The following is a 25,189-nucleotide window of genomic DNA, read 5'->3' as shown; positions in this document are numbered from 1 at the left end:
AGCCCGACGGCATCCTCCTTCTCTCCATCGTGTTCATGCTTGCAGTGACGGCCATGCTGGTGCTTTGCAGGCCAAATGCCTCCCCATCGACTTGTCGTTTGTCCGTTAACGGGCGCCTCTCCGGAGGCAACTGGAGGACACGGAATTCAGCAGATCAGAAGGAGGATATCGTGGAGAGCTCCATGCGCCCGTACTGAAAAGTTGGCCTTTCTCCTCGTACCTGCTGTAACCGTCGAGCCGACAACGGAAGCGGCGTGGGAAAATGTGGAAGCTAGTTTTGGTAGTAAAGGCTCCGACATTTTGGCAGCGGCGACAAAGCTGTCGCCCGACTCGAGTGAACGTAGGTTGTTGGTATTGGAATGATAGTCGATACGAGCTAAGGGAAAGATACCACCTCAAGCGCACGTACGGTACTAGGTAATAGAGGAGTGCAGCGGACTACGAGGATACTTTGATTTCTAGGACGTTGTTCAGGTTCAAGCTTGCTCGATGTCACCTCCGCCAGCAGCTCCGTGCGGCCGCGTTATGAAATGTGGCGGATCGGTCGCTCATTCAATGCGACACGGGAGAATGCGAAGAGTTGCCCGCACGGACAACCCACCGACCATGGCATACCCCCGCTGAGTCGGAGTCTCGAGGGGACCCAATGGTACTAGTTTGCCTATGTACGAATCATTCAAGACATGTACAGTATGTGCAGTACAGTATGTCCATGGACATCGTCGGATTTGCAAGTGAACCCTCGACTTGCAACGGAATTGATCATTAATATACGAAAAACACAGGCATCACAAAGGATGGTACTCTTTCTTTAACCAACAGTTACAAGACAGATAGAGAGGCAGAACAGCTGCCTGGCCCTCCTTCGAAATCTCCCATGTTGACGCCTCTCTGCGAGGTGGAAACTTGGGAAGACGGCGCGGCGCACGCGTGAAGGGACGACCGCAAGAGCCTCGGTCTGAGCCTCGGTTAACACGCGCAGAACTTGCACAGAAACTTACCCCCAGCTTGCGGTCGAGACTGTGCCGCATTAGCCCCTGCTTCTCTGACACAACCCCATTCACTCGTTGTCCCACTCAACCTTCTTGCCGAGCGGTAAAGAAACCAGCAGGACTCCGACCCCCATCAGCTCGTCAAAGTGGTGTCCCGACACAGTCTAAAGAAAACAGGAACCTTACAACATGGGTGACCACCAAGATTCCACAGAAGATCTCGCGCCTACCGCGACCACTGGGTACAAGGCTCCCGAGAAGAAGACCGTTGAGGAGCTTGCAAACCTCGACGCTCAGGATGGTAGGGACGGCAAGCCTTTCTACGGGAATGGAGTGCATCCATGGGAACGCGTGGAAACATCCACCCTCCGTGGCCGCGGCCTTATGTTTGCGGGGCTCGAGAACGATATCTAACTCACTGCTAACTTATGCAGAGTCTCTGAAGAAGTGGAAAGAAAGCTTGGGTCTCAAAGCAGGTGAGATTTGCTTTCAGGTTCACCAAGATTGCATGCAATATCGGCTCACTCAGATTGCCCTGGTTGTAGCCGTTGGACCTTCCGACGATCCGCGAAAGGTGGTTGTCCTGGCGTTAGGCATGGAGAGCCCTGGACGACCAGATGTTACTGTCGACTTGTCTACACCTGGTTAGTCTCGATTGCCCGGCTGTATCCGCTGTGTCGGCGAACTTCGGCTTGATGGCTAAACGAGGGCCATTGCCACGCGTTACATCTCTGACCCTTTGGACAATTCCTTTAGCTGCAATCGCCCAGCTGAAGGACCAGAAGATGACAATCAAGGAAGGTGTCGAGTACAGGCTGAAGGTCACCTTCAAGGTCCAGCACGATGTCGTCTCTGGGTTGAAGTACCTGCACGTCGTCAAGCGCAAGGGAATCAAGGGTGAGTTTCGCCTCGGGGGAGCACTCGGAGGCATGCCTAGATGATCACTAACACTTCGGTTGCAGTGGATAAGATGGAGGAAATGCTCGGCTCTTATGGACCTGCAACGGAACCTTACGAGAAGAAGGTCCGTGCTATCATTTATACCATCTCCTGCATGGACTGACATGCTGATCGTCCTGTGACTCCCAGTTCCTGGCTGAGGAAGCCCCTAGCGGCATGCTTGCCCGTGGCCACTACGAAGTGAAAAGCAGATTCATCGACGACGATGGCACAGCTCATCTTGAATGGGCATGGGTAAGTTTTTCTTCAGTCGCGACGTAGTTCCCGGAACTCAACTCATCGGCTCTTCCTTCCTCTCCCCCCGTCCGCAGTCTTTCGACATTAAGAAGGAATGGGACTAGCTACAAAGACTCTCTGTTTCCTCTGACTCCTCAACCCCACACTCGTGAACACCCTTATTCCATATGAATATACTACCTTTTTCTCGCCACCACATTGTTATTTCACGTCCGTTGTGCACAGATGTATTGGCATTTTGCGTTTAGCACAAGATAAACATGGCCCCTTCATCACAAGGCCTCCTCCTTCTATAAGCTGGTATAAGTCCATCTCGTTTCGTATGTATCTCGAGGAATCTCTGGCTATTCATGGAACGTTGGCTCCACACGTCGTCTTTCGTGAATCGAGCAGCGTCCAGTAAATCCCCTCCCCTCACAATCCCTTCACAATCCCAAGAACAGCCGGACCTCGGCTTCACCATCCTCGTTCGCTTCCTCGAGCTCTTCCGGACCCTAGACAAAGACACAGAGTGTGTTACAACTTCTCTTTCCCATTCCAGGTAGAAAGATGGACTGCTCCAAGTTACCCCTCTGTATTCCCCATCGACGAATATTTGTGGAAGTGAGATTTTCCCACTCTTGCGTTGCATAAAGTCCCTCTCCTCCCTGAAAAGCGCGACCAGGTATGTTACTTCCTCATGCTATATTGCAAAGCTATAAGCAGCTTCGAAACCTACTCTTCTGCCGCAACGTCAACTAGCTTGTATTCTATCTTCCGTGCTGCTAGGATGTTCTCTACTCGTATTTGGTTCTTCTTAACCTGTCAAATTCATTCCAAAGTTCGTGAGTTGACGATAGACTGGCCGACATACGCACTGTGCGCAATGCTAGGACGCGGGTCCTCACGGCCCCGATACGAGCTAGGGGCACTGTATCTGCTCGTCGCATGGCGAGGGCCCGGAGATCAAACGCGTACCTGTAAGGAGCCCGCTACCGACGAGTAGAAAATTGTGACCTTGACACCATCTGCTGGAGAGGATGCCATTTTGAGCAGCGGAGTACAAGGTTCGGAGTAAGAGAGGGTTTTGAGTTTGGGGTTCTGTCTTGTGCGTGGTGCGCTCGGGAGGACTGGGCTGATGCTTGAAGTCAGACAAGCCGCTAGAAAAGAGGTAGTGACGTTGGATCTCCTGTCGCGTCCGGCATAACCAGACATTTTGCAAGTCCCGCAAGGCGTTGATCCGATTCCCCATCAGGTGGCCTATCGTACTTTCAAGACTCAATGCTGTGATTTGAGGAGACTCCGATGGAAGGTTTCTTTCCGGCGGAGACCAGGCCACCGAAGATCCTAAGTGATGAACTCTGCTCAAAATCCAACGGAAAAGCCGCAACCAGTTTCCGAAGTTATCTACAGTACACGTATCTTTTGACTGGACTAACACTAACCACTGAAGTCATCAGAACGTAGGGTAACTAAATAATAAGGTAACCGTGCACGGAATCAGCAGAGCACTACAGTTCGGGTTGGACGACCCTCCCGCATTCGTCTCTGAGCTTCGCTGGAGCGTGGGCGCTAAGCTTCCTCGAGCCTCCACCCAATTAGTATGCACTCAGTGCAAACTCCTTGAAGTAGACCTTTTGCGTAGTCGGCGTGATCCAGGCGTCGTCATTACCCCCGAAGAACGTCTCGAAATCGATACCCTGGAACCCGACGCTCGGCGCCGGTGTGAAGACCACCTTCGCAAAGTCGATCACCTTCTTTCCGTTCGAGTAGACCTGGACACGGCCATCTTTGTTGGGCTTCTTCCCGTTGAACGTGTTGAGCGTTATCGTTTGGCTCATGGCTACCCATTGGCCGGGTTTGAAGGAATATGCGCCGCGCCCCATGGAAGCGCCATCTGAATTTGGTTATGGAAAGCGTTAAGCTGGGAAACACAGGATAAACCCTTGGACTTGGGTGAACTTACACACGGGGTTGCAAAGAGTGACCGGCTTGACTTTGCAGAATCCAGGGTCCTGTAGACTGCGATCCACGTAGAGATAGATTTCCCCAAGTCCATTGGTGCGGAACATGAAACGCGTAGAGAAGCAGTCCAGGGCGGAGTTCCCACCGCTGCAACCATAGTGGCCACCTGGTTATAAGGAAACAATCGTGAGCAGCGGGGCATGATATTGCGGTGCATAGCAAAGATATTTACCATATAGTCCAGGGAGCTTCCCGCCCTTTACGAAGTTGAAACCCGCCGGAAACATGATCTTGTATGAGAAAGTGATAGTGGATGCCTTTGTGACATCGATGGGCTGGGCATAAAAACCTGTGCCTCCCACTTTGCTGCCTGCTGGATTCCTGCTGCCTATATTCAAACGGATGCCCGGCGTTATTTTGTGTCAACCTAGGCAGATTTACTCACACCCGCGTACAGAGGGAACTTACCAGCTGGGTATGTGATTTGCAACACCTTCCCTTTAGCACCGGCTGGATCCGGCACCACTGCCCGGTTCTGACTCCCGTACGAGTCCTTTGCCAGGTTCCAATCCGACTCCCACCCATTTGCCATAGCGCCAGACGTCCAGGACTGCGCTCCACGGGTATGGAATCGACTGTCGCGCTTGTACGGAGGGTCGACTTCTCGGTTTGCGTCTGTAGTGTTGGGAACGAGCGGCTCTGCGGGGATTATGATTGGAACAGTTCCTACGTCCGCGATGTTCACCGTAGAGCCCGGCTCGGCAATTACGACCGTTTCGGCATTGGCGATGTTTTCGGTATCGCTCACAGCCCCTGGGACGGCTGCCCCGGGGTTGGAGCCCATACCCCCTTGGACAATGGATGTGGATGGAAGCAGGAGAGCGGAGATGAGAGGGACGAGAAAGAGAAGGTTGCGGACTGCCATGTTGAATCGAACGGCCTCTATCGGAGATTCTTACGGGAAGAGGTTTGTGAGGATCTCCAGCGCGCAGTGGGTGTTAGTTAGCGTATGATTCCCTCCAAATCGAAGAAACGATGGTCTATGTGCTTCCAAGTTATGGTTACGATGGAATCTCTCTGCGAAGTTCGCACATAGATTGCAGCGGGACAATGTGAGTGGAACAGGCAAGCATTGGACCCTCTCGCTCTTTGGCGCGTTTGGCACCAGGCACCAGAAACCGGCGGAGATTGGCTTTGAGATAGTCGCGCTGTCGAATCCTGTCAAGGAATCCCCATAACTGCTTGCGTCCCGCTGACATCCGGCGAATAGAAATACGTAACGAGGCTGCTGAGTCTTGGACGCAGAGCCCCACGTTGGGGCTTCAATTTGATTCTTTGAATAATTGCCATCCCTGCCAAAGCATCATCAATCCTGCGTGAGATGCAGGGTCCTCTGATGAGTCGAATGAAGCTCAACAACTATGTACAGTATATGTAGATGCGATGAGCATTGCCGTAGGAAAAGGGGGGACCGCCCCTCATGTTTGAGGCGGAACGGATGACAGCAAGTCTCTTTCGAGAATCGACAGGGATCCTGGTGAGGTGCACAGCACGGGAGCACCCTGACACGTCCGACCTGGCACAAGCAAGCCTCACTCGGCGTCCGATGTCGTGCAGACGCGTCGTAGGACGCGTACGACTACGACCTACCATTTTTGGTTTTGGCTTTTGACCCAAATGACGGTCACAACTTATCAACGTAATACTGTGTATGAATGCGGCTTGGCACTCACTCGTCATCACTTCTTCCCGCCTTCTCAAAAATTGGGATGTGATGGTGACAGCCGCCGTTCGACTCTTCGAGACCATTCGGCAGGACAGGCACAGCATCGGGGAGAAGTCGTGACGTCGTGAGGCTGTCCGTTGCATTGGCCGGTGGCCTCCGGCCGGTTATAAAAGGAAGGGAGGTTCGCCTCCGTCCTTCCTTTCCCCAGACAAACACCTTGCACACAGCATAGCACATCAACCCCACATTTAATCACACAAAACTATCATCGACAGTTTAAAAATGCTTTCCTCCATCACCAACAAGATTAAGTCCGCCGTCCACCACGACAAGGCTGCCGATGTTCACCACGAGGGCCCCGTTACTGACGCTTCTCTGAAGACTACCGACCACACCAACCCACCCGTTACTCGCTCCGTTCCCCAGAGCGGCGTCAACACCCTTCCCGGCACGTCCAACCCCACCGCCAACCCCAATGTCGCCCCCGCCGCCGAGGGCCACCAGTACGGTGAGGGTGTCATCGGTGGGATGGCCGGCGCTACCAACGAGCCTGGTCACTTCACCAGCAAGGCCCCAGGTGCTCCCGGAAATGGCCTCCTCCCCCACGCCCCTGAGGCTAGCGCCAAGGTGCACCCAAACGCGACAACCGCTGCCAACCCTGATGCTCGTCTACACGGTATCTTGACCGTGACCGTTCTCGAGGCTGAGAACCTGGCCAAGATGGATTGGACCGGCGAGAACGACAACGTAAGTTCGAGTCTATCGAGCATCCTCTTGCTTTTACACGAGTCCTAACTGAACCTCTCTCCTTCATCGCAACACAGTACGTCATCGTTGAACTTGACCACACCCCCGCCGGCCAGGCGCAAGCCGCCATCCACGACATCAAGGAGCCCACCGAGTCCGCCCAAAGGACGCAAGTCCAGCCGGGCGCCTCCCCGATCTGGAACGAGCGTCTCGTGTTCCCTGTCCCCCAATCATCGTCTGGCACCGTCCCCACTTCGCTTCGTGTCTCCATCTGGGACGAGGACTACAACGCTCACGATCTCGTCGGCGCCGGGATCGTCGCCGTGCCTCAGGGCTTCTTGACTGCTAACAAGCAAGGAATGCTCACCCAGTGGGTCGAGTTGAGGCATAAGGATAAGCCGGCGGGCAAGGTCTGCCTCGTGTTGCACTTTGTGCCAGAGACCATGTTTGACTACATGGGCAAAAAGTACAACAACGCCGCCGCTGCCGCGAAGAAGAAGGTGATTGCCGCTGTTGTTGGCAAGGTCACCTCTACGGCCCAAAGCCAGATTATGGGCTACGTCGCTTAGAGTGAGCGTGGATTTTTGGATACCCACATGTGTATATAAACGAGTGTGCAGAGCATTGCAACCCCATTCAGAAGTTTTGAATCCAAAAACATATATACCCACCACCTAGTCCTTGCACTATGTTGTTGTTGCTCTGGTTAACTTTCGATATTGACAAATATTGAGCTCCATGTCCCTCCAAAATGTAGCCGGCATAACTGTCCACGCGCGAAAGTCCTTAGAAGTCCCACAAGGGGTGAGCCCATCGCGCATGGAGGACAAGCTCCATGGGTCGGTTCGGTCAATCTTCGCGGCGTCCTGGTTCATTAGAACCAGACCACGCATCCCTTCATACGCGACGCAGGATAACACTCATCCAGGCCGCACCTGTAAGAGGCGTCATTCAGAGATCACTTTCCTGTGCCGACAGCTTGCGTTAGCACCGAGAACAATAACCAACAGTCTCCAAGAAATGCGAAGATTCATCCGAGCAGTTGCGATTGCGGCGGTGCCTTTCTCATGTATTGAACTCGTGTGCATCGTTTTTACGACAGATGTTTGCGTGTTCCCTTCGAATGGTGAAGATAAACACGGCTAATAGCAGCGGCTCTAACGCCTGCGGTGATGACATCCCTTCCATTCACATCGCCCCCGTCGATTCCCATTATCCCTCATCATCTTCTCCAAACATCTCATAAATCATCGGCAAGGCAGGAACCGGCGTCCAGCATGGCAATACGGCGGAGGACGCACGACTGAGCGATGCTACGCGCGAGGGCAGGTGGGACCTGGATAAACATGATTTGGGACGAACGCTGGTTAGAGCTGCCGCCCTTTTGGGATTGCGAACTATCCCTCCCCAATTCTCACCGAGTCCACACACCCTGAAGAACTTGGTACGGAGGATTTGCAAGCCGTGCTTTGCGGTAATGGCGAACTAGGAGCGGATTGTGAGGCGGAGGACGAGAAGCTGGCTGAGGGGGAGGGTTGCTGTCTGGGGGTAGCGCGAGGGGACGTTGTCGGTGATGCGCGAGGTAATGAGCTGCCACCGGACCCACCCCGCCCCGCTAACGACGGAGCGGAGCGAGATAACCGCGGTAATGAGCGAGATGCCGATGTGTACATGGGATTTCGGAAGTTGAGCTGGGTTGCGAAGAGTATTAGCGACTCGACGCGGAAATGAACGGTTCCTGCTCGGAATGAAAAACGCAATGCGAACAAAGCTAACCTGAGCGTCACTCGACGCCTGCGATATGATCTGTGTATCTAGGAAGAAGCTATTGGGGTCCTAAATCACCAGAATTCGAGCCGGATGGGTGAGGGAAACTGCACTTGTCGTCAGGCACTTGGGAGACCGGGCAAACTCCTGGCCCCGTCACGTGACACCAATTGGATTCGTCCAAAGCGTCTCGGAACTCGCCCAACTTGCATCGACAATCTCTTGCACCGGCATTCCACACACAGAATCCAACGCTCATCTTCCAACCATGCCGCTATCAACAACAAAGCTCAGCGCCGCACACTTACGGCCGCTAAAGTTCGCTGTCTCCTCGTCGTGCCGGTCATGCCTCTCCACGCCATTTCGCCGCACAATGGCATCCACCCCACTCCTCCGCCCCGTCGGCGCCAACCCACCCGCCTTCCACCAAACCATCATGCACTCCGACGGCAGCACCTTCACCCTTCGCTCCACCTCACCCCGCTCCCTCCTCAAACTCACAAAGGACTCCCGCAACCACGCCCTGTGGAATCCGGCACTGAACGTCCTGGACGACCAGACGGGCGAGCTGGCGAAATTCGAAAAGGCGTTTGGGGACTTTGATCTGGATAGTTTTGCGGAATTCACGCCTGATGCGAGTCAGGCGAAGAAGAGCAAGAAGATCGAGAAGGCGCCGGAGCCGGTGCAGCAGGCGAAGAAGGGTGGGAAGAAGAAGAAGTAGGGGGACGCAGGAGGCGAGAGAGAGGGTTCGAATATGCGTCCGAATTGATGTTGAGGCGCTTCGTATCGATGCTGGGTATAAATGAGATGGTGTGCATGGCCGAATGCTATGCATCTTTTTGGAGCAATCACAGTCTCCCTGGAAGAGATCCATGTGGGGACTATGGACTACGCTACAGTGCGGATATGTCATGCACGTAGGCGCGATGTCCGCACTGAAATCGACGACGACATCCTTCGCCCCCCCTGTGCACGTAGAAGGTAGTGCAACGGCCCGGCACTAGATCGAAAGTAGCATGAAGTGGTTTCAGCATAGAGGGAACCGGTATTCGCTGCCTTTATTTATCACAGCAAACCAAATATAAGAAGCTCAGAGCACCTCCTGTGCTGTCCCCATCGCACAGCTACATACCACTACCGCTAAACTGATCGATTCGAGATTGGAGATTATATATATATACGTTGGCGCATCGATTCAGAAACATTGTACACCCAATCTTCGCTATGTGGCAATCTTTACACCAGTGTGTCAGTGTGAATGGCGTACATCCCCTTGATCTCGCGCCAGACCTTCAGGATCCGGGCGTCGATGTCTTCGCGGAAGACGAGCATGTCGAGTGTGACTTTGTATGATTTTACTTCGTTGGGGAACTGCGGGCCGTGATGAAGATCATATAGTCACTGTCGGGTTGGGTGGAGACGACAACAGAGCATAGGATGCACTCACCCCTCTAGCAACCTCCCGCATATTGCCCAGCACCCATCGATTCCAAGCCGTCGTGGTGGGATCCACTCCTTGCGACTCAAACACGGCATACTGCTCACGTATCACGTCCACGAACTTCTGGAAGAGCTGCACAAACACCTCCTTCTGCTCGCGCAACGCGTCGCTTCTGTTCTTATCAAGCGCGGCAGTAGCATCCCCATCCACGTCCATGTCGGAACTGTCCTGTTCTTTCTTCGCTGCTTGCACTTTCAGCGTTAGCTGCTCCACTTTTAGGTTCACTTTTGCTAATGTCGACCGTAGGATGGACCAGAAGTAGAATCTGCGGGAATAAACCGTGCGTAAGAGAAGTGCTCCCGTGGAAGGCCCTCATACGATTGGCTTGGCGCTTACCGAGTGTAGTTGGAATCGAGCACATCCGGGCTGAGTACCCACGAGTAGATACTCTTGGGGTCCAGAACCCGGTAGTTCATGAATTTATCCAGCACAATCTCCAAAAACTGCGTGTTGTGTTTCCAGAAGTCGGCGATGATGCGGACTGTGTGCTCTCGCGCCTCTTCAGTGGTATTGTAATCCCGTAGCAACCCAACGTATCTGATGGGACCGGCCAGTGAATTGGCCGAATTGCGTTGGGACATAAAGCGCCTGATTTCTCACCTCTCCACAATATTCAGCAAGTGACTGAAACTCTTGCTCCCTTGCAACATCACACATTGAACAAGAACTTCCCGAGCGTCCTCTTCACCCGAGGTGCTCATGCCATCCGTTGTAGGTTGTTGAGCGATTTGTTGGAGAATAGTGGTCAACTCTGGTGCTGGTGTTCTCGCCGCCATGGATTTCCTGAATGTCGCGATCAGCTCGGCCTTTGGCGAGTCTGGGAAGACGGTTTTTTGTCAGCATCAAGCGCGGTCTAAGCCAAGTTGTCCCACAGACATACCTTCCAGATCTTGGAACTTGAAATTCGTTGTCGGGGCGTGAGGAGGGAATATTGCCGCATTCTGAGCGAAAGATTCCGGGATGCTCCCTTGCACACGCTCCCAGTAAGCTAGTCGTGTAGATCGCTCCAGTGTCTCACGGACGAAGACGAACGAAGCTGACGTCTGCTCGACATTCAACACCGCTTCCCTGTTCAGATACGTTAGCAACTGGGCAGCTTCCACCGTGTGAAACTTCGAGCTTACCAACTCTGCCATGGCCACACATGACCGAAGTTCGAGAGGTGGACCGCAAACCACTCGGATAGTCTCCTTATGCCTTCCACGTCCATTCCACCGCCAAGATGCTCAGGTCCGTCAAGCCGTGAATACAGCGTCCTCACTGCCCGTCCGATCATCTTCGGGACCGTTTGGATATCTTCTTTGATCAGATCCATGAGGAGTGTGGTGTAGTACATCCCTCGTTCGCCGCTGCGGGGCAGACGAAGCATCTCCGCAAAGAGGGTTTCCACAACGCTCGCCAAATACGAGATCTTGCCGTCTTCGAGGAAGAATCCGTCCAAGAAGCTTTCCAGTTGCCATAACAGCCTGGACGCCTCTTTGTGGTTGTGTGAGAAAATGCGGACGATGTCGTATATCATGTCTTCCAGAATGTATCGAGAAATACTGTTCGTCGAGGGGAGTTTGATGATTGCGTTCTCGGGCGTCATCAGAGAATCGTCGAAGATTCTAAGCACCGGTTGATACGAGAATTTCACCTCCACGAGGGACGGGGTGACACTGAACTCCTGTAATGCGTGTGCTGCCTGCCCAATCGCAGGGGCCGGCCCAAGATCAAGGCGGTAGAGTATCCTGGACGCCCACAGATCTGCAGTCTTTAGGTCGACAATTTGATTCCACAGCGTTTCCAGTCGATCCCGCGGCGCATAAGGCCAGTCCGCCGGAACGTCACGGTATTCGCTGAGCGCTTCCAAAGCGTACGGAATGTCTGTGCTAGAGAACGTCTCCCTTCGCGCATTGATGTAGCTCTCCACCGTTCCCATGATCCGCGACAGCTCTTCAGGGGCGCGCGCGTTGAGCTGCTCAGCTCCCCAGGGAATGCTCGCTAGGATCGAAAAAACGAACGCATCTGCCCTTTCGACCTGCACCCCTGGCTCATTCGTCACATTCAGAAACAGGTCGTATACTGTAATCAACTGTGCAGGAGAAATAATCGCCCTGCTCATAAGCTCGGCAAGGAACCGTAGGACGATTTTCACCGTCCGGAAGTCGTTTGCGTTCAGCGCCGTTTGCAGCGCGTCTCCGGCGACATCTACAAACGTTTGCGCAACAGGGGATCCATTCGATTCGATCACACGGACCAGAGCGCCGTATATGCAGGTTTTTTGTGGGACCTGCGTTATGCTGCAAGAAAAGCCTTTGTGGTTAGCTGTACGTGGGATTTATAAGGCAAGCGAAGCCACCTTACCAGGCATTGATGGCGCTCTTAACCAGATCTGGGTATGCCCCATGATCCTTATCCAATCGAGTAGCGATGGCATTCACTGCAACCGTTTGGTCGTGTCCTTCGCTTCCCTGGTTGAGGACGGACTGTGAGACCAACTATCCTTATAGAGTGCCGCAAATCAGGCAACCACCTACCGCATCGCCCAGACGAAACAAATACGAGGAGATTTCCTGCTGTTTCCTTTCCTCCGGGCTCTGTTGAGGTTCCTGATCCTCATACCTCGACCTCCTTGGGTGGCCTAAAAAGAACCAACGAATCGAGGTAGATCATTAAATGACTGTTTCTAGGGCGACATCCGTGAAACCGATATAGTAGTGACAGGCCGTACCTCCTCCTCTGTATCCGCCGTTCGAATAAGACATTGCTGTGGGCCGAAGGGCAGTGTCGTTTTGCAGGAGACTGGACTAGGGATGTTGCAGCGACAGAAGCCAGAAATCCATATGCGAGGAGGGGAGGAAGCCTTTGAAGGCGAGAAGTGCGAGTCGCACAGCAGCGTGTTCTTCAGTGCACGCGTTCGAGGATTCGCTCCCCGCAGACCCAGATTAAGCCGCGTTACTACCCCGCTACGTACTAGCCTCCGTCAGCACTGCAAAAGTGATGGTGATTGTATATATGCCTTCGATGTGAGTTGGGTAAGGACAGCAGCATCACGAGTTCCCTTCGGCCCGCGTGCGTATGATATACTTGCAAACTACATTATAAGGCTTCGTCGAACATGTTAGAGCCAGTGCGACCTGGATAACGGGGTTGTTTCCCCAGGTTCAGTGGGAGGACATTGATGAGGCATGATGTGTCCCAAAGGGATCTACGAGTCTGATCGAAATTGGATACAGCCCGCCTAGGTACTCCGTTTAGATACGGTGCTCAGATGAACATATGGAAAGCTCTTCCAATCGGGACTATTTTTTGCAGCTCATGCTACGTATTGAATGTTATCATGGCAGCTGACGAATCTAAATAATGGCATTCCGTTGCCGGAGTGCGAAGCTCGTCCTGTATCTAATTTGCAAAAGCATCAAAAGCATCAAATAGCGCGCCAATATTCCGATCGCGTGTGCGTTTCCATCTTTCCAGGCCTGTTTCCAACTTTCCAGGCGGTCCTCTTCTTCCCCTCGCAACTCGTTCCCCTCGCAACTCGCAAACGTTTCTCCGTCGAACGCATTCATACGTATCAGAAGCCACAAGCAGTTCCCCAGCACTCGTCGAAAACAACCGACAGACTCGTAAACTCTGCATCAACCCGCGTTTCGGCCGAACCAAACCTATTCCAGCAATGAACACATCTTTCCGCGTGATCAAGCGCTCTCTGCAAAGAGAAGCAGCACTCTTCCAAGCCCGTCCATCCACCTTCTCGCAAACCTCCTCCCTCCCCACCATATTTTGCCACACCACCGCCCGGTCGTCACCACTCTTGGCTAGCCGGACATATTCCACCGCACCGACGGAGGAAGCACCCAAGGAAGCTGCTGCAGGTGCGGAACAAACCGCGGAGAAGACGACAAAGGAGGAAGGCCCTGAGGCTAACGAGCCGAAGACAATAACGGAGTCGGAGCTGAAGGCTGCGCTTGCGGAGAAGGAGAAGCAAATTGCTGGACTACAGGTAATGCCCGGCCGCTCCGTGCAAGAACTGAACTTCAAGAGCGCATTTCTAACCTATGCCATCTTCCGTCTAGGATGTCTACCGCTGCGCATTAGCAGACGCCGAAAATGTCCGCCAACGCACCCGCAAAGAAGTCGCCGACACCAAAGAATACGCAATCACCAAATTCGCAAAAGACCTCCTCTCCGTTGCTGACGTCCTCGACCTGGCCCTGAAAGCTGTGCCCCAGGAGCAACTGGAAGAGAACGCAGCCTTGAAGAATCTCTATACGGGAGTCGACATGACCCGCTCAAACCTGCAGGCGACGTTCAAGCGGTTTAGCATTGAGGTGTTCAACCCGCAGGGGGAGGTGTTTGACCCTAACTTCCATGAGGCACTTTTCCAGGCTCCTATCCCGGATAAGGAGCCGAACACGGTGTTTGAGGTGGCCAAGATCGGATACAAGCTCGGAAACAGGTGCTTGCGGCCGGCGCAGGTTGGCGTTGTGCAGGCGAGGGAGTAAAGCAGCGGCCTGAATCGATGTTACCCACCCCACCAACAACATCATCGTCCGTCACGCACCTGCATCCCTCGTTATCACCGCCGCGGCAACCACGCATCTTCCCGAAAGTGATTCGAATACGAGCCCCCGATTTAATATCATTATAGCGCGAAACCAGGGGCGTTTTCGCCCCCGCGAGCAAGCTCATAAACCCGCATTCTGCAACACCCCTGTAGTATAGACCAGCATTAGACCCCACATGCAACTGCTGCTGGACCCTGTGCCGCGCGAGCTGGAGGCTTCTGAACGACGCATGGCGCCGCCGAGCATTTCCGGGTGGGTTTGGAGAGGTGGGTCGAGGATAAATTCGAGTTTTGAGTCGGGAGGGATTTGCAGGAATTTGGAGCCGAATTTGCGGGGCGACTTGGTGGGTTCCAGATCCAGATCCGACATGCGGGCGAGGATGTCCGAAGACTGGACTTTGATGCGTGGCGCAGATGTGGCGCGAGGCAGCGCTAAGTCACACCTTCAACAGTCTCGATACAGGAAACAGCGCCTAAACGAAGACCTCGCCTAAACAGCGCTGCTTCTTAATCGCCGGAAGCGAGACAAAATGGCGATCGGTCCCGGAATGCCATTGCTAATGCCGGGTCGACTTCATCGCGGACTGCATGTGTCCTCGCAGGGGGAATCATTGCATGCGCGTGTTCGCGTAAGCAAAATCGCGTCGCAACGAGTACCGGAAGGGGACGCGTTTGGTCCGTTGTCCAGGCAGTCCGACCCCTAGCCAAGGATCAACCAGACAAATCGACCCAAGCGAAAATAGCACGGAGGAGGGCAAGTCCTTGCGCTCTCCTCCAGGAGGCGCTCAGAGCAGCTCTTGGTTTCATTGGGTCCATTGATTTCGTCCGGTTTTCCTCGTAACAATGCATCTTCCGCTATCATCGGCACGACCGACACGATTTTGCCAGGGGTATCAGCGATATGCAACCTCTCCTGCAGGAGAGAGCTCCCGCGACTGGCGCGGGCTTGTTCGGTTTCCGGTGGATTTGCCGGATTCCCCCTTCCATATTCGGCATCATTGGAGACGGCGCTGCATCTTTTTTCATAAAGGGGCTGCACCCCGAAGGCAAATCGGCGGGTATGCCGCTCGAACAGGGCATATCGAATATATTCCACGATTCCGCGTATCCTAGACCGTCTGGTATCGCACAAATTCATACATGTATTGTACACTACAAGCCATCCCAGCCATTGCAGCGATGGCTTCATTCGGGAGTCTGGGCGAACCGGGATCGGACATGGAATGGATCTGAAGGGAAGTCCATTTACGCTGTCCATTGACAAATTCTTGCAGTGCTGGGGCTGGCTCCGATTTCAGTGTCCGCTTGGGCGCTGATTTTGGCGACAAGACACGCGGAGCACGAGGGCGTGATGTCATTTCACGCGTTGTCCCTCGATGCTTAGACGTGCACCTTGTCAGAACACGCCCGTTTGATTAGCGGCGCTTGATGAAGTGGGCGTCTCCGGCGGACCGTGGCCTAATGATCATTATCGATGAGGGCAGTTTGACGCGCATGCCACATAGCCAGTCCTTTTTCCCTCCTTCATTGTTTTCTGTGTTGGGAAGACAGAGAGAGATCGGCCCCGCAGGGGTAATGCTTCCACGCTTCGCCCAACTCATAAAGCTGCAACCCACGAGGCCCCGCTCCGCCCTCCTTTTGCAAACGCATCGTCGCTTCATCTCTCGCCAAACGCTTCCTTCCCCACACATCCTCCCCTGCCTCAGCACCACCACCTTCCGCACAATGTCTGCTGCCGCTACCCACCACACCTTCCGCCTCTGGGCCCCCGAAGCACCCTCCGTCACCCTCGTCCTCGGCCCAGACGCCAAAACAGGCAAGTCCCACCCACTAAAGAAAACCGGCAACCCTTCCCCCGGCTGGTGGGAGGTCACCGTCCCCGGCGTCGAGCACGGCGCAGACTACGGCTTCATCGTCGAAAAGAACAAGTACAACGTCGAGGCGCCCCTTCCGGATCCACGCGCTGCTTGGTTGCCTGGAAGCATCCACGGCCCCGCGAGACTGTATGACCACTCCCGGTTCAAGTGGACTGATCAGCGATGGAGGGGTGTGCCTCTCGCGGGATCCGTGCTGTATGAGCTGCATGTGGGCACATTCACCAAGGCGGGGACGTTTGACGCTGCCATTGAGAAGTTGGACCATCTGGTGGAATTGGGCGTCGATGCGGTGGAACTGTTGCCTTGCAATGCCTTCCCTGGCAAATGGAACTGGGGATATGACGGGGTTGGGCTGTATGCTGCGCAGGAGTCTTACGGTGGACCTGACGGCCTGAAACGGTTCGTGGATGCTGCCCATGCGAAGGGATTGGGTGTTGTGATGGACGTCGTCTACAACCATCTGGGACCGGACGGAAACTACCTCGAGTGCTTTGGCCCGTACTTTAGCACCAAGAGCAATTCCTGGGGCACGTCGGTGAACTTGGACGGTCCGTGGTCGAACGAGGTCCGGCGTTTCTTCATCGACAACGCTTTGATGTGGATGCGCGATTACCACATTGATGGGCTTCGACTTGACGCAGTCCACGCGCTCCTCGACACGAGCTCCACGCATTTCCTCGAACAGATCTCGACAGAAGTCCGCAACCTCGGCGCCCAGCTCCGCAAACCCCTATGGCTCGTAGCCGAATCCGACCTAAACGACGCGAAACTCATCAGAAGCCAAGAAGTGGGCGGCTACGGCCTCGACGGCCAATGGGCCGACGACGTGCACCACTCCCTCCACGCGCTCCTCACCGGCGAGCGCCAAGGCTACTACGGCGATTTCGGCTCCCTCGCGGTGATGGCCAAAGCCCTGACCGGCGGGTTCGTGCACGACGGCGAATGGTCCTCCTTCCGCAAACGCGACTACGGCCGTCAGATCCCGGACACCGTCCCTTCCTCCCGCCTCGTCGTGTTCCTCCAAGACCACGACCAGGTCGGTAACCGCGCCATCGGCGACCGGATCTCGGCCACATGTAACGACGCCGTGCTGAAGATCGGCGCCGCGCTCCTCCTCACCAGCCCGTTCACCCCGATGCTGTTCCAAGGCGAGGAATGGGGCGCCAAGACACCGTTCATGTTCTTCACGAACCATAACAAGGAGCTCGGCGAGGCGGTCAAGAAGGGGCGCAGGGCCGAGTTTGCGGAACATGGCTGGAACACCGAGGATGTACCGGACCCGCAGGACCCGGAGACCTTCAACCGCAGTAAACTGGACTGGGCCGAACCGACCCAACCCACCCACGCGAGCCTGCTCGACTGGCACAAGAAGCTGATCAGGTTACGGAGAGAGGTCCCGGAACTCGCTGCCGTCAACGAGATCCGAAAAGTAGACTGTGAGTACGACGAGACGGCGCGGTGGATGGTTGTCAGGCGGGGCGGGAAGGTTGCGGTGGCGATCAATCTGGGGGATGGGGATGTGACGGTGCCTCTTGTGAGGCCGGCGCCGGGACATGGGGCTGAGGCGAAGGATTTTGAGGTGGCGTATGATGTGTTGCTGGCGAATGGGAGGGTGGAGGTGAAGGGGGATAAGGCGGTGTTGGGGAAGGAGTCTGTGGGTGTTTTTAGGTTGAGGATTTGAGTGCGCTTGAGAGGGGACAAGGCTTGTGTATGTAGTCGAGAGTAGGCACTTTTTCCCTGTGAATATCTGTATCATACATGTTCTGGTAAACCAACCGAACGCTCCCCTTTCTCGTGTGAATGCGCGCAACAATCATGGTCCCCGACAGAAAGAGGCAGATAAGCGATTAGAAGATGTCTATTAGAAGTTTCGATTATTGGGGTATATGATGGGAAGATCCAGAAAAGAAAGGTTGAGGGGTATCAGGTTTCTATATAGAGGTTTCAGTAAGATACTCAACGCCGTCTAGAGGCCACCCACAAGGAAGACAGATAATACAAATTATACACTACTCCGCGCGAGTGCCAATCATACGTTATCGGCGCTCTACACGTTATCGGCGCTCTGAGCCACCTGTGGCACATCCGGAAGTTCGCAGACCACCACCGCCGGCGTCTCAGGTGCGATAGCAGGCTTCGGGTCATACGGCGGCAACGGCTCAATATCGGCATACTCCGGCAACGCTAGCCCCAACAACCTCTCCAACCCCGCTCTCGCTCTCACATCCCCCGCACCGCCCATCTCCAACTGCCCCGCGGCCCACCTAACCCTCCCCTCCTCCCTCCTCATCCTCCTCACCGCAAGAATGAGTGTAAATGTAGCAGCGGGAAAGATTGCGCAGGAGGATATGATGGTGAGGATTGCGGGAGCGGGAGCGGGGACGACGGCGGCGAGGAGGGCGAGGACGGGGATGAGGGCGAAAAGGAGGGCGGAGGAGACGAGGAGGCGGAGGATCGTTACGTGGGCGCGGACGAGGGAGGACAGGGGGGAGGTGGTGGTGGTGGTAGTGGTGGCGGTGGTTGTTGTTGTTGTGGCAGGTGGTGGTGATAATGCGGTGGTTGCTGGTGATGCTGTTGTGGTCGCCGCGATTGGGGGCTCGACGGAGACGGTGTACATGGGCGAGGGTACGCTATCCTCATCCTCATAGTATGCAGCCGATAATAGTGGCGACCGTCCATTGTTGTGAGCTTCCCTCTCCGTCTCATTCTCCGTCCCATTCTCCGTCTCATTCTCCGTCTCCCTCCTCGTCTCATTATCCCTCCGCGACAGCCTCAGGAGGAGTTCGGAGGCTGGCGTCCAGCCTGAAGGCCAGCGGAGGAGCTGTGGCCGCGGACGGGGGGCGTCCGGCGTAGGGGTGGGCATGGTTGGCGGTGTCATTGAAGCGATCTGTGGGATTTGAGGTCCTCGCGGTGGTTGTGGTGGTGACGTGGGCGTTAGTGACTTTTGCGTGGGAACGTTCTCCACCTGGGGTTTTTTGTAGGGGCTTCTTCTTTCAGGCGTTGTTTTTCGTGGACAGTATTCGTTGCAGCAGGAGGGGTCGTCGAGCGACGTTCTCTCTTTTGTAGCAGGTTCCGAGCGGGAGGGTATGAGTAAAAATCAGCGAGGGCAAAAGGAGCGAAAGGAGGAAGACGGAGAGAGACTGGGTGACCAAGCAGCTGCCCGGTTGGCATATGCCATCCTACGTAACAATCAGACCAACAATAAGGGACGTACTGACAGCGACTTGCTTATACATGCTAATACAGGAATCCCGTGGCCCGGCTCCCTTCCCTTGAATCCCTTCCAACTTGCAAGGCGCGGATTCCCTTCCAACATCCATCAGCCAGCCGGCCGTCGCCACGGAAGCCAAGACGTCTTTTTCATCAGGCCGGAGTCCGATTCGGAGGTGCGATACGGATGGAAGAAGAGACCAAAAATTGGCTTAAAAAAGGTGAGAAACGTGATCCACCCATGCATCCTAAATTTAGCCGCGGGTGACGCGCATCCGATGACCTAACGCGTCACGACGGGCTGACCCCACCCCTCGACGCGTTGATCAACGGCAACGAAACTCGTTCTCAACAAGACGATTTCGAAAGGGGAACTTTTGGCCAAATGTACAGTAATAATCTACAGGAAACGGGAGTACTGGGGAAGGGAAAGGACGAGCGAGGACTCAAAGTGTCAGATCCCACGAGATATACTGTACCACCCAAGGAAAAGGGGTTCAAAAGACGAATGTGCAAAAGAAAAAGGCGGGGTGAAAAACACGGTTTACAAGTAGGACAACGTCATCAAAGCGCCATCCACATCACGACAGAAACGACGGCAGCGGCCCACACAGGCGCAGCAGCCTTCATCCCATGTCCCGCAGAATTCGCCGAATTCCCCGCAGTACTGTTCCCACCTCCGCCGCCCGAGGTCCCATTCCCACCCCCCGTCGTCGCAGCAACCTCACAACCAGGCACACCCAACTGCGCCCCCTGACTATGCAAGATCGACAGCACGACCCCGTTCGTCCACCCAAACCCTGTCTGCACGGTATACTCCCCCCCACCCCCACTGGCCCCGACTTGCGTCACGTTGTACTTTTCAAACATGTGCCCGTCGTCCTTCCCGCCGGAAGTAGACGCACCGCCGGATTGGATTGCGGGGAGCGAGGGCAGCGCGCCGCCGGTCTCGCGCCAGGAGCAGAAGGATTGACGGATGAAATTGGTGGAGAGGGTGTCGATGTAGATTCCGAGCGGCACAGTCGTGTTGGGACACATCTTTTGCGTGCGTTGGAGTGCGTTCAGAGCGATGTACGTCTGTGGCGGCCATGAGTTGGGGTAATCCCACTGCAAGCCCGTCGTGACTTGCGTGGTGGGGATACCGCCAGGTAACTCGACCTGTTCGAGGATCTTGAACGCCCCCGCTACACGCTGGCATGTGTCTCCTTTGCTTGTAGCGTTCTTCCCGCGGGGGTCGGTATCGGCCACCCCGGCCCAATGCGGCCAGAAACTCGCGCTGGTCCATTCAACCACCGACGAATCGTGTCTGTCCCAATCGCGGAACTGGCCCAGGTCGTCGTTCCACAGGATGTTCCACATCGCCAATTGCCTGTCCTCCGCGGCACGCTTGTACTTCAGCGATTGTGCCGCGTCCCCGTACTTGGCGTGCAGGTCGCGCAGCGTGACTTCGTTGGCGTAGAGGATAGCGTTCAAGTCGACAGGGATGATCTCCGTCGTGACCAGCCTCCTCAGATTCTGGTCCTGCGTCGATCCATTCACGGGGTTGTCCACCCACCTCGAGCTAAAATCCCACCCCGACTCCGCTCCCGTGGCAATATCCGCATACAGTTCCGCCGCCTGCGCGGCCGTAAAATTCCCACCTTCAACCGTCGCCGCGTCCTCCGCATACGACTCCGGCCTTGGCTGGGAGTTGGTGACATCGTACCGGTTGAGTTGGGCGGAGAAGTTGTTGCGGGTGACGGTGACGGTGCGGTTGCGGTGCCAGAAGTCGTATTCCTTGTCGAGGAGGGGGAGCCAGCGGGAGAGGGAGGAGGTATTGTTGGTGGATTGGAGGTAGAGGGAGACCATTTGGGTGAGGACGGGGGGTTGCGAGCGGTTCAGGTAGTAGATTCGGGCGCCGTTTGCTATGATGAAGGACGAATGGGTGAGATACGTAGACCCTAACTAACTAACAAGCGAGCAAGCACACAAGGCATGGCCAAGCCCTCATGCGAAACTTACGCATGAAGCCGTACTTGTCCACGTAGTCCAAGAAGTTGTCGATCATGTCGCTCATGGTCTGGTTCATCTCGCTCAATGCCAATCCCAAGAAGACAAAGTACGTGTCCCTACGGGGAGTGATCAACATGGGTCAGAACCATGTCATGCGTGTGAGGGTGGATGCTTGAAAGTCCAAGAGACGCACCAGTAATAGATCTCCCGGAACCTCCCACCAGGCACCACAAAGGGCTTCTTAGGCGGCAATAGACTATTCGCGCACCCCTCACACGCACTCGTCGCATTCCCCACCCTCCTCGACAAATCCTTCCAATACCCATGAATCACGCCGGCCCATTCTCTCAACGGCTGGGCGGAGATGCCAGTGAGGAATTTAGGGTCGGCCTTCCAGTCCTGGGGCGTGATGGCCTCGAGGTCGGTGCCCTCTTGGCCGAAATTGTCGTCGACGAAGCGCAGGAGGTCGTCGCGGGTGGCAGTGGGCGGGAGCGCGGCGAAGGCGGCGAGGACGGCCGAGACGGGTTTTTTCGTTGGTTTGTCTACGAAACTACGTATAGTTTGTGGAGCGCGGGGGGGGGGGGGGGGGTTGAGAAGATTAGAATGCCTGGACTGCATGCGCATGGAGTGGAATGGAGGGTTGAACGAGACCCTGCTCGCTCCGCTCGTGACAAGGATGTTGAGTTGCTTCCTAAAGCAATCTCCTCGCTTTTCGCTCACGTCCTCAAGCAAGCGCTCGGTTTGCGCTCACGGTACATACGTCTTGGAATCATTAAACAATTTAGCTCTCTGAATCCGATCCAACAGCGGGCCCGGGCAGTAGATGGGCGAGTCGCAAGACGCCTGTTGTCCGTTCACAGTTGGCGGCGGCGTCAAGAGCAGCGCGCCGAGGACTAAGGCGCTGGAGAAGATGTTGCGCATGATGGGTGTTGGTTCACTTCCTTGGACGGGAAGGAGGGTTTATGAGGGGGGGGGGGGGGGGGGGGCTATCTTAATGGATAACCTGGTATTAGATCTATCGACCTATAGAGATCCACGGGCGGGACCAGCGGGCCTGCAGTAGCCGGCAGCCCCTTTTATACCGCGGGCTGTTCACAAGCGAAATCGATCTCACACACCCGTCCACGGCGCCCAGCCTCAATACCCCGAGAAAGTGTGAAAGTGTGCAGTGTTGTACGCGTTCATACCCGCAGCTCAGCACTACCCGTCAACACCTTCTTCCATACGTCGCACACGGGTGAAAGAAGGCTTTCTGGAGGGTAACGTGATGCGTTTCTGATATTCTGGGTGATGGAGCGGGAGGGGCTTCTGATGCCACCCCCTTGGCTAATTCATTTCCTGCTCCGGGGGGTTCCAATTGGTATATTACGTACAGTACGTACGATAGGCCGCCAAGGGAGCGTGACTAGCTGACTCATGCGGATGACGGTGATGTCATCCATCCCCCCTCCCCTGAGTTTAACTCGAACAAAACGCGTGCAATTCGATCAGTCACGTGCCTCGATTTGACATTATGGAGAAACGAACAGGATTCAGTTCTTTCCAAGTCAGTTCTTTCCAGTGAGGTGAGTGGTTCGGGGTTTGGAGCGTTGGCGATGGCGCGCGAGTCGCGGGACTGGTCGAGTGTGCGGAGTTATTCCGAGGTGAGCGGACGACATAAATCTCGACGAGTTCTCCTCCAAAACGCTGGATCGAGCCGGGCCAGCAAAAGTGACAAACGAGAGTGAGATGCGTGGACCGGGTTGTAAGCGTTGGGGTGTTGCGCCCGGGATGCGAGCCTGGTAAAAGGTCCAGGCTTTATGAAGAAGGTGCATGAATCAAGATCTGAACGCGTTCGCCGCTGTATATATATAGGGCGAAAGTTTGGGCTTGCATGCCTGAAGAAACGGCAACGAAGCAAATCAGGTAGGCGAGAGAGTCCGACGCGGGGGAGTCTCTCTCACCTCTGCCTCGTTCACCTTTTCTCGTGTCCTGCAACGCCGGTGCCGGCGCCCGCCGGATTGTTTTGACTGCTTTTAACGCGCTTCCCTCTTAACCCACTTGCGGAGCAATGCATGCACCTTGAAAATGTTGTCCCTCCATCCCTGAGTATCGCTGGAGTGTCCTGCGGCGCCTTCAATGTCAACCAGCCGTATGCGATTTCCGTTTGCCCCATCATATACGCTGGTGATCCTGCACGCCCACTGCTGAACCCCCCTTGAGCGCCGTTCCCAGAGCGGCAAAGCAAAGTGCCTGATGGACATTCCCTCGTCGTCTCTGGCCTCTCCATTGAACCGCTTTCTGTCCCCGGGTGCCGTGCGTCAGTCGTTGTCAGTTCGTGTTCCAACGGCGACAGCCGTCCCAACCTTTCGCAATCTATGTCGATGGAATCTTTGAACGGCGATGGTGTTGTCTCGCCCAGTACGGTGGCAGCGCTCAAGGCGATTCGAGATTAAGGCCCAGCGCAAACTGCTTCCATTTCGTGGTCTTCACTGCAACGACGTTGCGCCTCGTTGCTAAGCGGCCCTAGCAACTCAACGCGAAAGGTTTCCCGTTCCGTTTCCACAGCTGAAATCGGAGTCGATCTCGGAAGACGACCTGCAGATGCAGTCAGCCTCCCGGTCAGCCTTGGGTTGCTTTTCCGGGTGCTGGAGTTCGCACCCTTGATCTTGACGTCGCAGCGGCTTGTTTTGGCCTCTGCACGCAACGCGGTCTCTGATGATTTGCTTCCTCCCATTTCAAAGCCAGCCACCCCCCCACGGAGACCCCTCTCGCACACACCAATGTCGTCATCCGGACGTGACTTCAATCCCCTTGCGCAGACCGTGCATACAACAACAACAACAACATGGAACGACAGGGCTGCGGCTGCTGATAATCTTGTTCCATGTGCGGCGCTTTGTGCGATGGGGCGCAGGCCATATGGTGTCTGCTGCCGGGCACGCGAAACGTACGCGCTCACAACGCACATCCCACTCCAGCAGGATCCAGCTGTGTCGTAAGGAAATCGTGCCGCTATCCTCTTCGAATTCAGACCGCGGGATCTCCTTGTCCGAACCACTCACTATCTTGTCACTCTTTGCGAGCTGGGATTGCCCATGGGATTGATTGGATCTTCACGGCCACCATCCAAATATCCATCCATCCCAGGACGCGACAGATTCCGCGTCAAAAAAGCAATGCACGGGAAACCCATACCACAATGAGGAATGAATACCCTGGCTTGCCCTTTGGATAAATCAAATGAACACCGGAAGGGATGATTGCGGAAAGCAACCGAAAGGGGCCGGTCACCTGGCCTCTCCGGCCCTATCTCATCATCGCCTCTCCCTTTTAACCATGCTTACCGGGCATGTCCCTTCAACCAATTCACAATCGAGGGGTTCCCAAGGGTCAAGCCCGTTGCTTGCAAACGCTCATAAGCTTCAAAGCAGTGGTAAACGCTTTGCCCGCCCACCATGTAAACGCACCTCATGACCCGCATGACGTGGACATTTTCCCCCGCTTTTGCTGAACTTCCCGGAGGAATCGAATTGTTTTTGCAGCGCAAGGGATGATTCATCTCAAGCCTCTTCCCCCAATGCGCACTGAATTCGGGGATTTCAAGCCACCCGCCAATCCACATCCAAGATCCATTGGCCCCCATGCGATTGATGATGTTTATGGCTGGTCTGGCTCGCATATAAAAGAGCGAGCAGGGAAATCGGC

At 55.1% G+C, this 25,189-nt stretch overlaps 11 protein-coding genes across 11 annotated transcripts; 5 read left to right on the top strand and 6 right to left on the bottom strand.

Moving 5' to 3' along the window:
- Window positions 1-938: 938 nt before the first annotated feature.
- On the top strand, window positions 939-2,363 carry EV422DRAFT_277895 (immunoglobulin E-set). The gene is made up of 7 exons (XM_053065935.1): window positions 939-1,293; window positions 1,427-1,468; window positions 1,538-1,636; window positions 1,749-1,889; window positions 1,955-2,016; window positions 2,082-2,186; window positions 2,264-2,363. The coding sequence occupies exons 1-7, from the start codon at window positions 1,182-1,184 to the stop codon at window positions 2,291-2,293; spliced, it is 591 nt and encodes a 196-aa protein (XP_052921729.1). The 5' UTR covers window positions 939-1,181; the 3' UTR covers window positions 2,294-2,363.
- Window positions 2,364-2,388: 25 nt separating this feature from the next.
- Window positions 2,389-3,331, bottom strand: EV422DRAFT_544693 (thioredoxin domain-containing protein). The gene is made up of 4 exons (XM_053071412.1): window positions 3,147-3,331; window positions 2,908-2,990; window positions 2,758-2,836; window positions 2,389-2,683 (listed from the first exon to the last, which is right to left on the bottom strand). Exons 1-4 carry the CDS (start codon window positions 3,213-3,215, stop codon window positions 2,615-2,617), a joined length of 300 nt encoding a protein of 99 aa, XP_052921728.1. The 5' UTR covers window positions 3,216-3,331; the 3' UTR covers window positions 2,389-2,614.
- Window positions 3,332-3,766: 435 nt separating this feature from the next.
- Window positions 3,767-4,725, bottom strand: EV422DRAFT_500986 (uncharacterized protein; the record flags this gene model as incomplete). Its single annotated transcript, XM_053068164.1, has 4 exons — window positions 3,767-4,065; window positions 4,135-4,299; window positions 4,366-4,517; window positions 4,598-4,725. 4 exons carry the CDS (start codon window positions 4,723-4,725, stop codon window positions 3,767-3,769), a joined length of 744 nt encoding a protein of 247 aa, XP_052921727.1.
- Window positions 4,726-6,067: 1,342 nt separating this feature from the next.
- Window positions 6,068-7,414, top strand: EV422DRAFT_544689 (C2 domain-containing protein). Its single transcript, XM_053071411.1, has 2 exons — window positions 6,068-6,606; window positions 6,684-7,414. Exons 1-2 carry the CDS (start codon window positions 6,142-6,144, stop codon window positions 7,173-7,175), a joined length of 957 nt encoding a protein of 318 aa, XP_052921726.1. The 5' UTR covers window positions 6,068-6,141; the 3' UTR covers window positions 7,176-7,414.
- A 1,371-nt stretch (window positions 7,415-8,785) lies between these two features.
- On the top strand, window positions 8,786-9,034 carry EV422DRAFT_486904 (uncharacterized protein; the record flags this gene model as incomplete). Its single annotated transcript, XM_053067389.1, has 1 exon — window positions 8,786-9,034. A coding segment is annotated over one exon (249 nt), but the record flags the coding sequence as incomplete, so codon positions are not given.
- A 317-nt stretch (window positions 9,035-9,351) lies between these two features.
- Window positions 9,352-12,712, bottom strand: EV422DRAFT_277815 (armadillo-type protein). Its single transcript, XM_053065933.1, has 9 exons — window positions 12,588-12,712; window positions 12,394-12,497; window positions 12,221-12,327; window positions 10,999-12,156; window positions 10,755-10,942; window positions 10,475-10,691; window positions 10,211-10,411; window positions 9,821-10,139; window positions 9,352-9,744 (listed from the first exon to the last, which is right to left on the bottom strand). Exons 1-9 carry the CDS (start codon window positions 12,619-12,621, stop codon window positions 9,610-9,612), a joined length of 2,463 nt encoding a protein of 820 aa, XP_052921724.1. The 5' UTR covers window positions 12,622-12,712; the 3' UTR covers window positions 9,352-9,609.
- A 1,063-nt stretch (window positions 12,713-13,775) lies between these two features.
- Window positions 13,776-14,352, top strand: EV422DRAFT_485084 (GrpE nucleotide exchange factor; the record flags this gene model as incomplete). Its single annotated transcript, XM_053067364.1, has 2 exons — window positions 13,776-13,859; window positions 13,933-14,352. Coding segments are annotated over 2 exons (504 nt in total), but the record flags the coding sequence as incomplete, so codon positions are not given.
- Window positions 14,353-16,148: 1,796 nt separating this feature from the next.
- On the top strand, window positions 16,149-17,981 carry EV422DRAFT_571506 (malto-oligosyltrehalose trehalohydrolase; the record flags this gene model as incomplete). Its single annotated transcript, XM_053072999.1, has 1 exon — window positions 16,149-17,981. One exon carries the CDS (start codon window positions 16,149-16,151, stop codon window positions 17,979-17,981), a length of 1,833 nt encoding a protein of 610 aa, XP_052921722.1.
- A 183-nt stretch (window positions 17,982-18,164) lies between these two features.
- On the bottom strand, window positions 18,165-19,282 carry EV422DRAFT_277788 (uncharacterized protein). The gene has a single exon (XM_053065932.1). It carries the CDS (start codon window positions 19,176-19,178, stop codon window positions 18,348-18,350), a length of 831 nt encoding a protein of 276 aa, XP_052921721.1. The 5' UTR covers window positions 19,179-19,282; the 3' UTR covers window positions 18,165-18,347.
- Window positions 19,283-19,698: 416 nt separating this feature from the next.
- Window positions 19,699-22,487, bottom strand: EV422DRAFT_544676 (Six-hairpin glycosidase-like protein). Its single transcript, XM_053071410.1, has 4 exons — window positions 22,263-22,487; window positions 21,696-22,052; window positions 21,512-21,618; window positions 19,699-21,414 (listed from the first exon to the last, which is right to left on the bottom strand). Exons 1-4 carry the CDS (start codon window positions 22,421-22,423, stop codon window positions 20,075-20,077), a joined length of 1,965 nt encoding a protein of 654 aa, XP_052921720.1. The 5' UTR covers window positions 22,424-22,487; the 3' UTR covers window positions 19,699-20,074.
- Window positions 22,488-23,456: 969 nt separating this feature from the next.
- EV422DRAFT_509586 (uncharacterized protein) lies at window positions 23,457-25,127 on the bottom strand (the record flags this gene model as incomplete). Its single annotated transcript, XM_053068857.1, has 5 exons — window positions 23,457-23,857; window positions 24,143-24,413; window positions 24,451-24,595; window positions 24,829-24,924; window positions 24,952-25,127. The coding sequence occupies 5 exons, from the start codon at window positions 25,125-25,127 to the stop codon at window positions 23,457-23,459; spliced, it is 1,089 nt and encodes a 362-aa protein (XP_052921719.1).
- Window positions 25,128-25,189: the final 62 nt, after the last annotated feature.

This window comes from Fimicolochytrium jonesii (genome assembly GCF_025526975.1).
Source record: "Fimicolochytrium jonesii strain JEL569 chromosome Unknown EV422scaffold_34, whole genome shotgun sequence".
Taxonomy (NCBI): Eukaryota; Fungi; Chytridiomycota; class Chytridiomycetes; order Spizellomycetales; family Powellomycetaceae; genus Fimicolochytrium; species Fimicolochytrium jonesii.
This window is presented reverse-complemented; position numbering and strand designations above follow the sequence as displayed.